At 37.4% G+C, this 11,385-nt stretch overlaps 2 protein-coding genes across 2 annotated transcripts in view; one reads left to right on the forward strand and one right to left on the reverse strand.

Annotated features, from left to right (window-relative positions):
* The window catches only part of LOC114531548 (ras guanyl-releasing protein 3-like), a 53,230-nt gene that overhangs the window by 32,376 nt on the left and 9,469 nt on the right, over positions 1-11,385 (reverse strand). The window lies entirely within an intron of this gene.
* On the forward strand, positions 8,295-10,785 carry LOC114531553. The gene is made up of 2 exons (XM_028553165.1): positions 8,295-9,883; positions 9,973-10,785. The coding sequence occupies exons 1-2, from the start codon at positions 8,852-8,854 to the stop codon at positions 10,084-10,086; spliced, it is 1,146 nt and encodes a 381-aa protein (XP_028408966.1). The 5' UTR covers positions 8,295-8,851; the 3' UTR covers positions 10,087-10,785.

Genomic DNA, 11,385 nt, shown 5'->3' on the forward strand with positions numbered 1-11,385 from the left:
TTATTCTTCTACATGTTATGGTACAATATGTTTCCATATGTTTATTTCTAAACGGTAATGTCTTCGCATTTCGTATAGATCAGAAAACAATCTTCAACCTTTATAAAACGTGCAGTGCTGGGGCGGGGGGAAGAACATTCATAACTCGTTTATAGGTTTCCAGCCTGGCTGAATTATAGTAAGGAACCAAACCATCTTTCATGTGTAATTTACGTGCATCCCAATCATCGTGTTTCAAATCAAGAATGCGAGCATTTTCCTATGCAAGAGGGCGTTCCTCGCGTTACAATCCTGTTGTTCATTTCTCGTCTGCGGGCAGGCGTGTCAATTCTTTACTTCTTTACAACTATACACATGCAATATTTTTTTAAAATACGTTTTACGCAAACAGAACATCGCTATGTCGTCGTGATATTTCACATTGCTTTCTTACATATTCAAACGAAAGACGTATCAATTGAAACGTGTTATTGTCCACACAGAAAACAGTTGCAGGCGAACTATACTTCTTTTAAATATATCATTTTAAATAACGCGGAACTAATCCCATTAACCAACTATACAGGGCAGCGTAGGCTTGTATATTTATATATATTTATATATATATATATATATTTTAACATGGCGTTCAAGGTTAGAATTGTTTATCTTCTTGTGACTATGTACACTTCAATTTATTTTATGCTCTTCTTTAATGAACATTTTATTTTAATCAGTCTAAATATCTTATCATCAGCGCATGCATAATGTGCATCAAGAAACGTTATCCTGCGGGATCTTAATTTACTCTTTTATGCTTAACGAGTTTTAAGTACATATTGTATGTGTTGTTTCTAACGGCATTTTTCCTACTTTAACACTGATCAGTTGAGGAGAGTTTGAGTGTAAAGTTGTCGCGGTTTGTCGAGACCGCCGCATCACAAAAAATGACGACTATATACGTCCTTTTAAGAGACATATATGACACTCTAAAAGCGCCGGTTATTACAAAAAGGCGAAATATTTTTATTATTTCTGCACAAAGTAACCTTTTTCATGTTACAATTTCTGTATGATCATAATGATGTGATGCATTTGGGAGAATTACTGGGTTTCTAGGATGATGCCGGGAGAAGAAACTTGTGCAATATAGGCTGCAGCTGTTCAACACTAGCTGTCATTGTCAAAACATGTATGTTTGCGTTCATCATTCATACGCACGCCGGCACGCAAGACCACGATATTAGAGCTTGACCAATATACTGAATACATCTACTAAATTATACATTGCGAAGGCACTATTCTCCAAACGATAGCGCACGTTTGATGACTGTTTTATTTTCAGACTTTGTATTCCTACTTCCTACAAGCCCATAAAGTTGACTGCTCAAATATATTCAAGACATGAGTATAAAAGTACAGTTTGTTTGCGCGCGTTATTTAACAACAAATAACAGCCACATGCACGTACGATATGTTTGTGTATATAACCCATCTTGTCAGTTCAGTTTGTGAACACATGCAGACGCTTATTTTGCACATAATCATCGCAGTAATCTTACTTAGTAAAAAACTTTCATACGCCACTCGATCGTATCAGATAAATCATCGAGGACTAACAAGCCAGGCAGATAAAGTATAGTCATTTAAAGTAGACCTGTTTGTTTTAATATATTTTCACTTCACTAATGTCCCAATTTCTATGTTAAGGCCATAAGTGCATTGTATTATAGTAAAAGGCAAGACGCTTCACACTTCAGTCTTCAGACATGCAGCCCAACAGAAACGAAGAAGCACTTCTCATGAGATGCAAGCTATCAAATCATTTTCAAACTCTAGAAGAGCCAGACAGCTCAAAGCAACACACGTAGTCAGTTTCGTTAAGTGGTTTTGTCTTGAAGCAAGCAAGAAGAACTGAAGGATCATCACGTTTGGTAATTCGAAAATGACCGAAGTATAATGTCGGCCTTTCAGCTTCTTCATTTGCATTTAAGATGGATGACACATACTAGTTCGTCGACTATCTCAGTCAAACTACTAGGGGAAGCTGTGTAACTCGTCAGGAGCGTGGCTGAAGACTGGAACTATAGTTATAGAATTTCCTATAAAGTAGTTATAATTTCGTTTATACGCATTCGTAAGCCATAAATAAAGCAGACGCTTGCATACCTGTTACTGACATTGACCATGGCCGCAGCGTGACGTGTGGGGGTGGCTGAATACGAGGCTACATTAATCACGCCCTTCGAACGGCCATAAACACAGGATTCAGGTCCACACGACTAATTATTTAACGTGTTTTTTTATAAATGAAACTAAGATATGAAGAAACGAAGATATGGCAACTGTCGTGAATATCAAGATTATCAGTTTAGCGTGGGTTCAACATATGGCGTATTTGCATTGAGACATTTTACTCCCTCATGATGAGAGATAAACAAACTGTTATCTACGTAATTTAATTATAAGACGCGCTTTAAGGCTTCATTTGCGCTGAACCTAAGAACAAGGCAAGCACACGAAGACTTCCCTATCACGCTGGACTAGAAACAATAATATATAGCTCTTGTTTTAAAATTTCTTTTTCGTTTTAGCTTGGCTCATGATCAGAGGATTATTTGTCCACACAAAATATTCCATCATCGTTTCAGTAAAGCAGACCTCTTTCTTGTGCTTATTTTAACATTATTTTAACAGAGTTTTCACAGCAATATCTCACGAACTGGATGTTCAAAGAAATAATCTCTACTTTGTCATATTGTTTATATTATCACAACAAAAAATAACTCTGCCAAGATCGTTGCACAAAAAATACGAAATATGACAATTATCACATTTATCACAAAAAAAACTTGTTCTAAAAGCATGTAGCTTTTTGAGTCAAGTCAGTGTTTTAAGACAAAATTTACTTAAATTTATAGATTATTTTATAAGAATCATAGGTCATGTAAGCCAGTAGATCGAGATTCGTTAAATCTTCAGATAAAAAAATGCTCTATGCTAGCATACGGAACCAAGGTAAAAAGCTATTTCTCAAGTGATTTTAAAAAACAGCTTGCTGAAATTTGAATTCAGTTCTGTTTTGTGCTGTGTTTTATCTCAGACGGGATAAACTGTATCTCCATGCATGCAGTGTGGACCAATCAACAGAATGAAGTAGTTATCGCGTGGCACATGCGTGGTACGGATTGAGAACATGCATATGTAGTACTTACAATCCTGGGTTTGCATGCATGTATAAAAGTCAGCTGAGATATAGCTACAATACTTCAGTGTGTTCACGACGGAAGCAATATTTTAATAAGAGATCGAGTCACTGCTGAAAAACGATGGCATTGTTTAGAGAAGTCTTGGCCGTGTTTCTAGTGTTGACAACAATCAGCTTGTGTTTGGCGAAGCGAAGATTGATTTCGTTCCCTGATGAAGAGAAGAATGGCTGGAATGAAGTTCAAAGAAGAAACGAAATAAGAAAACCAAAGTGCAAAACTCATAATATATTTCAATGTCGTACTAGATTACTTCATGATGAGAATGTTGGCGCAGATTTCACCAATGAAATACAAGCAAGCAAAATACGAAGAAACGGGAATTTGAGAAAAGATCGAAACAGCGACGATCCTTCACAAAAACGAAGAAAAGAAATATGCACCAAGGATAACTCTAGACCGGTCTGCATCGACTGAATCTAACGCGACTGATGTATGATTATTATATATAGAAACTGTAATTATTGTAATGTAGGTTATTCAGAAAAACTGGCAAATATAAGAAAACGAATTCAATTATCGATACTTCTTCCTGTGTGAATTGTTTCTTTCGAAAGCGAGATGTGATCAACAAATATTCGTTTTATATAAAGACTTCCGAAACAGAATTAGACGAGCAACTAAGAACATCATAGGTACAAGACACCCTGTTTTTAAATATTTTGTCTCTTGACAAAAGATCTTTTTCGTAATGTACATTCAAAGAATATTGACTATCGTTTTAAAGCTTTTAGAACCCAGTTTTAAAGCTTTTAGAACCTAGTTTTAAAGCATTTAGAACCTAGTTTTTCTATATTGCGTAAAAAGATTGATCTTAAGGATCATACTTCGCATTTCCGATCGTAGCTTTCATGCAAGTTCTTTTCAGTGCTATACCCTCGGATCACAAAATATCTTTATGATTAGACCCAATTGTAACTAGTATCCAACATTGCCTATTTGCAAGTACGCATATCTCTCATCATACCGACCTAATCTTTGAACAAAATTACTGACTCAGCTCACGCTGGGCTTTATCTCATACCAAAATACTTTGGGCATATTTTTTAACTTACACTTAGTCTGCAGAATAAACTTGTTAAATTTGAAGCTATCTCTTAAGGCTCCAATTGCTTCATAGCTGGTTATCTTGTGCCCCAAGAGCATATGGAGTAATTAAACTCCACGAGTTCACTTGCCTATAAAAGTCAGTTGGAATATCCAATACTTCTCAGTGGAAGGTACGTGAGCAAAACCTAGCATCAAAGGAGAGTCACTGCAGAGTGTAAAAGCTCACTGAATCTCTGCTGTTACAAATCATGGCTTTGTGTAAGAAGTTCTTGCTCATATTTCTTGTGTTGTCCATCATCAGTATGTGTTTGGCGAAGCCGAAATGGATTTGGTTTCCCGAAGAAGAGAAGAATGGCCTGGATCTCAACGATGAAATCGGAAGCAATGAAAAGAGGGGCGCAAATTCCATGAAAGAATGGAATAGTGATGCTCCACAGGGAAGAGAAAAAAGGTTGTGCGGAAGTGGATACGGGTACAGGCCAGTTTGTTTTGGTTAAAAACATTATTAAGTATGACATATTAATGTAATATATATACAGACTATATAGTAAAGGAGAAGTCAAAAAGACGAATGAATATAACGCATGAATTTAATAGATCAATATATATACAGTTTCCTCGCATGCAGTGTTGTTTTTTACTTGGGAAAACGAAGAAGTATGCATTTGCCGAAAATGTTGAGAAAAGGGAGCTAGGTCTTCCATTAAACCAATGATATATTTTTTTCTTTCCTCTGTTTTGCGTCTCTGGCAATTCATTCCTGGTTTCGCTGTGACACCGCAGAAATTAGTGTTTCAAGCCGAAAATCTATAATCACTGGTTCACAATTGTGCATATTTATGTATCGTTATATCAAAAAGAAACCTATATTGAATAACTTTAAAATAGTGAATACGCATTCTGCAATCTTTTGACAGCTCATCTTTCACATCTGACAGCTGTGAGATGGCCATTTTGAGGCTTAAAATATACACAAGGTTATTCATTCAGACGATTCGTTTTCGCCGTGTACAAGCCTTAGCACTTTTGTGCATGCAAGGCATATTTTGCTCAGTGTTATAATAAATTTTTTTCTTACCAAGTCTTACCACCTTTCGCGGTGTCGATTTCGCTTGTTTCTCATACAACAAAGTCAATGGAAAATATCATGCACTGTTTAAATTGAGTTTTTAGGACTTTCCCTGTTTCGACCCCGCAGGAATACAGAAGTATATCTTATTGCTCATGCCGTATGTCCGGCTGTTAAACCATAAGAAATATTCACGTATATTCCCATAATTTTTGACTTAAGTAATGTCTAATGATGCAATATCGAGCTCAAAGACAGTACCTCTAATGTAGCTAATTAGCAATGGCTACATAAGATCAAATCGCAAACTACTTGAGGACTAAAAAGGCTGTCAGCTTACATATATATAGGATTAGTGCACACGTTGGGCAGACAAAATGACACCGCAAGTTTTGTTCATAAATTAAGAGAGAGCCTATGGATAACGACGTTCACAGAAATAGAGATATGAGAAAGATATGAGATAAAAAGGTACTAGGCGTGAACCAGATAAAAATCTCTTTCATGAAAGCATGCTTTTGACTCATCCTAAGGGTAAAATTTCAGGCGAAAACCCAATAATTGTTACCATTAAGATGACTTTAGTCAGGGCCAAGGTAACATTTTCAGTAAGTTTGCATGTCTAAGTTTCCACGGTTCATTTTCCTTAATGTTGATGCGAGATAACAAACTGCGTTAGACGTTGTTTAAAATTTAACTTAGTCTAAAATGATTACAGCACATGCAGGCAAACATCTTGAGCTCACGCCGTTTCTTTACCTAATCTCCTGGCGTGGATCAAGAACATATGGCGAAAATTATTTTTTAGTGGGTTTTGCGACTATAAAAGCAGTGATATCGATTTTCACTTCACTATGTTGAAGAGAAAGAAACAGTGAACATTGATAGAGTGACTGCAGAGTACAATATTTGGAGAAGCTATAGTGTCATCGTTGAGAGAATTAAGTTATGGCTTTGTGTAAGAAGTTCTTGGTCGTGTTTCTGGTGTTGTCAACCATCGGCCTGTGTTTGGCGAAGCCGAGATGGATTTGGCTCCGTGATGAAGAGAAGAATGGCCAGAATTTTAACGATGAAGTTTTTAGAAAAGCAATAAAGAAAGAAGATCGTATTGATTGTAAAGGTCCTCCCTTGGCAATTAAACCTGGATGTGCAGGTTAGCTGCATGTGAACTGAAAATACACTACAGTAACCTATGATAAACCTAGACAAGAAGTTAATAATATAAAAGCAGAATGAAATACTGTAGTTTGTTAAATATATGATTATATTGAACTTCATTCTCGTGTGATGTGTTAATACTCGATCAAAAGAAGGCTAGTGTGGTATATAACTATCTGCTGCGCGAGAGGATGCGTGCATGGTATAGCTAATTCCTGGCGAAAGAGTCCCGGTGCGTCTCTTTCCGGTTTAGGTTTCCGGCAGCCCAGCTTCCCCTATAGAACCTCTATAGTAAAATTCTTTCGCAGCTTTTTTCTGAAGAACCAAGAACAAAACTTTTTCTCTAATTACATTATCGGAGTCTTTCTTAACAATAATTTCATCGACGTTCGCAAAATATTCCTTTGTTACCGTTATTCCCTTCTACGTCGGTTTTCATCAAACCTATCCCGGCGTTGCATGCATTAGTGAGTGAAACACATCTTTCAAGATCGACGTTTGTTTTTCACACTGTGTTTTATCTTAAAGTAAATTAAAAGGTGTTTAATTCTTTTCAATTCTAGTTAGTCTCGGCCATTGTTAAACGAAGGGAAAGCTAACAACATCTTAAATTGCGGATTACCAAGAGCGTATACCGAGTAATTGTATTGTTGGATATAAGCTTGACAAAAACGGCTTTCTTTTTATGAAAGTGGGTGGGTTTTCAACTTGAGTCTATGCTTAAATTTAAGGTCAAAAACTGAAAAGAAAAAGGATAGTAGAATTGATAAAGCCAAACCTTTGAGCAGGTGATAAAAATCAGGGTAGAAATCCATCGACTTGTCATGTTTCCTACACAAACTAACTGATTAAACTGAATAGGAGTTCTGTAATAATGTAATGCAAGTTCTTAGCTGTGTGTTTTTTATCTCATAACAATCTACTTTGGATTACTGTTAAATTGCCATTATAATCTCAACTATAAGCTAACATCTTGAGACGCTGAGAGACAAAAACATATGGAGTAATTATGTTGCCATGGAGGTATAAAAATGCCAATTACATTAATTCACTGAGAAAAAGTATATATAGTGAACATTAACAGCACAATGTCTGCCGCCTGCCGGCTAAGTACAATAGTTCAAGAATCTGTTTATTTTTTCGTTGAGAAGTTATGGCTTTGTGTAAGAAGTTCTTGGTCGTGTTTCTGGTGTTATCAACCATTAGCCTGTCTTTGGCGAAGCCGAGACTGATTTGGCTCCGTGATGAAGAGGAAAATGAACAGAATTTTAACGAAGTTTCAACAAAAGACGAAAGAAGCGACTGCAGTTTAGCAAAAAGTGAGTGAGGTTAAGATCGTATCCGGAAAGTGAAATTGCATGAGCTGTTTGTTATAACTTGGAGACGTTAGGAAACAATTTATCCTGATTCTTCGAAGTAACAAATATAGTAAAAGCTGTAGATTCTAGGCTATAGTTTCAAATATATAGCGAGAAATCTCCCAACCTTTAGGTTGAAAACTTTTTGAACCATGCATGCAGGCTGCGGTTATGCACAGATTTTCCCCATGTTTCAAAATTCAAATAACACGACCATAATTGATTAGTGTCCATACACTACGATGTTCTGTTTTATAGCTTTACGGAGATATTTCCTCCAAGGGTCAATAGTCTGATAAAGGGTGTGAAAGTATCTTAGTTATTGTTAAGGTCAGATTGATCAGAGATAATCTGAACGATACTGTACGTTTTATAGTCCGCGTTAAGATATAAACAATGAACATTTCTGTTTATTATTTTTGTGCTTATGCAGGCTGGATAATCCAGGGCCGCTAAGAAAACCTGTTGTTAGCCGTTTACAACAAACGTACGTGTTGCTGAGCACATTGGAACAGCGGCCAGCATGTATCAACAAGAAAATTAATTACAACAAAACGTACTTTCGACGGGCGCCGAGTGAGAAATGATGCCTCGATTGACAACATAAGAAGAATATGTCAGCAGCTTTCGTCTGTTTGTAATATTAATTTACTGATATACACGACAGCAATAATTTGACTGTTTGTTCTTTATGAAAAACATAATTGATAGCGGATACGTGCTTGAATATACAAGCTTGCTGTCGTGAAAAAACAGATTGTATTGATGGAAGTCTTGCCTTGATGTAAAATTGTTCGCGTAGGTTCGTTACCTGCATCACAGAGACAATATAATCTGATTACGAGGAGCTTTATTTGGCTCGTATATACTATATCCAATTGATAGCTAAACCTGATGTCGCATGGACTACATACCGAGAGTTGCATATCTTCGTCAAAGGAATTGATAAGCATTCGCGTCTGCATGCAGCAATGGACAAGACAAAAAGTCCCCAGTTCAGGGATCTGAATGCCAGAGTAAAGAAAACGAAACTCATTGCATACGGCTCTTGTAAGAAACAAAAATTCGTCGATCAAAATGAGTTAAAAGACGAGGCAAGCAGGCAGAAAAACGACTCAAATGAAACTAGTGAAAGTTTAAAGATAAAATCGGCTGCAAGTAATGAGGTTTTTGAAGACGATGATGTGTTTTTATGGAATCAAATCCGACGGGCCTCTGAACCTGTGTATCTTAAACGAAATGATAACGAGATGATATCCCGCACAGGTCGTCAAAATCCTAGCGTACTGAGAAGTTTAAGCGAAGGTATTCCCGTCCCGGCTGACAGAAGCCCGCGCGCGCAACCGCGATTAACAAGATCTGCGTCGAGCTCTGATGCGCAAACTGCTCTCTCGCAGTTGTTCGCATTCTCGCCAAGAATTGTGAGAAAAATTAACCTCAATACGTCCCTACGAGATTGGCTTGACAACGAGAAACAATCGAGAAATGATGCGGCAAAGAAAATCGCAGCGATTCCAGCGCGGAGCTCGTACAGGCGTCGCTCGGCTGATATGGTCGGAAAGAAATCGAATGTTGACGAAAGACGACGACCGTCAGCCCCACCGGAACTGTCTGGAAGAAAAGATGAGAATGACGCACACAATAGCGTTCAGGCAAAACCTCACATAACACCTTGTTATAAGACCAGCTGTAGATTTGACAGTGTTCAAGAATTCCAGATTCATAGTTTGATAAAAGAGCAGTTGAAATCTAAACTAGAGTCTGTACAATTCTGTACACAATCGTGCCGTGGATGGTGTGAAGATATAGCGGAAACTATCAAAGAAAGAATTCAGGTGATATTGAACTCGCCATGTAAAGTTGTTTGCCTCGTATACATTGGCGCTTTACGAGATTATGGTATCCATACAGGATCCCAAGCCACACTGGACGAAAAACTGGACTATCATGCGTCAGCTTGTTATCAAAATGACTCTTTATTTGCAACGGTGTCTGTTTTAGCGGTAAGATATACAAGTGGATAGAGATGTAATCAATATGTTTTCATTTTATTAACCGTAAAAGCCCAGGCAAGGAATTTAAGCATGTTTAGGGCGGAGACCGCGGAGTCGAGGATCATGGTTCGTGGGTCGAGGATCTCAAATTTCCTACTCAACCCGACATCCTTCCAAGTCATTTGTCTTGTCCAGTGGGAAGTGAAAATTGATTGGAAAGATGCTGATTTGGACGAATGACGCACGAAACACTGACCAAACATAGTCGCGAATTGCGGGAGAAGATAAAAGACATGTTATCCTAGTTCACAGAAGTAAAATGTAATCTTACAGAATCTTACGTAGAGATAGTGTGACGTTATATACGTTAACGCTTAGTACATGTATAAAGACGTCTCTCACATCACGTTATTTTTTACTTTGTGCTTTTTTTTCTTCCCCACGACTAGGATGTGATTGCTGCAAAGCAGTTAAGCTCTGTTCCGATTAACATTTAACAAACCAATGGTAAAAATATGCATTTCAAGTCGCGAAAACACGTCAGGTTGATATGCCACTTTCAAAATGCCGCTCTAGATTCTCTAGTCTGATTTTCCAACAAGAAAATTTCGCGTTGTCATCGATGACGCAGCAATATTTTAATGTTGAGTGTAATTTGTTTGCGATTCTAAATTAACTTGTCGAACATAATCAATTGTTGTATACTGCTGTTCATGAAGCCGTTCATGAACGGGTACTGCCTCAGTGCATGAGGAACGAGGTGAACGTCAAGCGTAGGAGAATCACTGAGCAGCGCACGAGTGGGAGAAACCGAATGACTTTATAGATCATAACACGATAACAAAACGTGCCACCGGCTATGTATAAGAGAATATGATTTCTATATACGAGTTAAATGTGATATTGCCAAAAATATTTACTTGAATATTCGAGATATTGCTAAAGTATCCTTGCTCTACTTATAAAGCAATGCTATTTTAAACATACTTTGATAATATGCGCCCGCTGTCAGATTATCGTCTGTTTATCTCAGATTATTCGTCAGAATTGATGTTTAAAAAAAGTACAGTTAGCGATAACTACATGAAGTACCTCCATTTACGTCCATATAAAGGAACAAAAATGCATTAAAGTTCTTATTTTAAAGTTTTTTTTCTAGTTTTTTATCAGTAATAGTCAATGTTGCACGCTGTCCATTAAAGGTGGAGAATTAGAAAGTTTGCAAATATGACGATCGCCCAGATCAGTGCTGTGCCAACTACAATAAGCCGCTCCGGAGATAAACGACGGTCATTGAAAAACAACAACAAAAGACATCCTGTAATTTCGGGACCCCTGTAGATTTCGCCACAAAAACGTGCAGGAAATCTCGTTGGCCCACTACAATACGGTCTAAATACTGGATCTCTAGCAACTATGCAGCTTGGAAACTAATAAGAATAGCGGTCTGCGAATGAACACACGTAGTAAAATACACGCAGCTGCTCTAAATACATGCATATGAATAAAAT

The sequence above is a fragment of the Dendronephthya gigantea genome, unplaced genomic scaffold (assembly GCF_004324835.1).
Source record: "Dendronephthya gigantea isolate DGI-Jeju-01 unplaced genomic scaffold, DenGig_1.0 000073F, whole genome shotgun sequence".
Classification (NCBI taxonomy): domain Eukaryota; kingdom Metazoa; phylum Cnidaria; class Anthozoa; order Malacalcyonacea; family Nephtheidae; genus Dendronephthya; species Dendronephthya gigantea.

Coding starts and splice junctions, on each gene's coding strand:
- LOC114531553 (XM_028553165.1), top strand. CDS start 8,852: ATGGACAAGACAAAAAGTCCCCAGTTCAGGGATCTGAATGCCAGAGTA. Junction 9,884..9,972: donor CAACGGTGTCTGTTTTAGCG/GTAAGATATACA, acceptor AAGCATGTTTAG/GGCGGAGACCGCGGAGTCGA.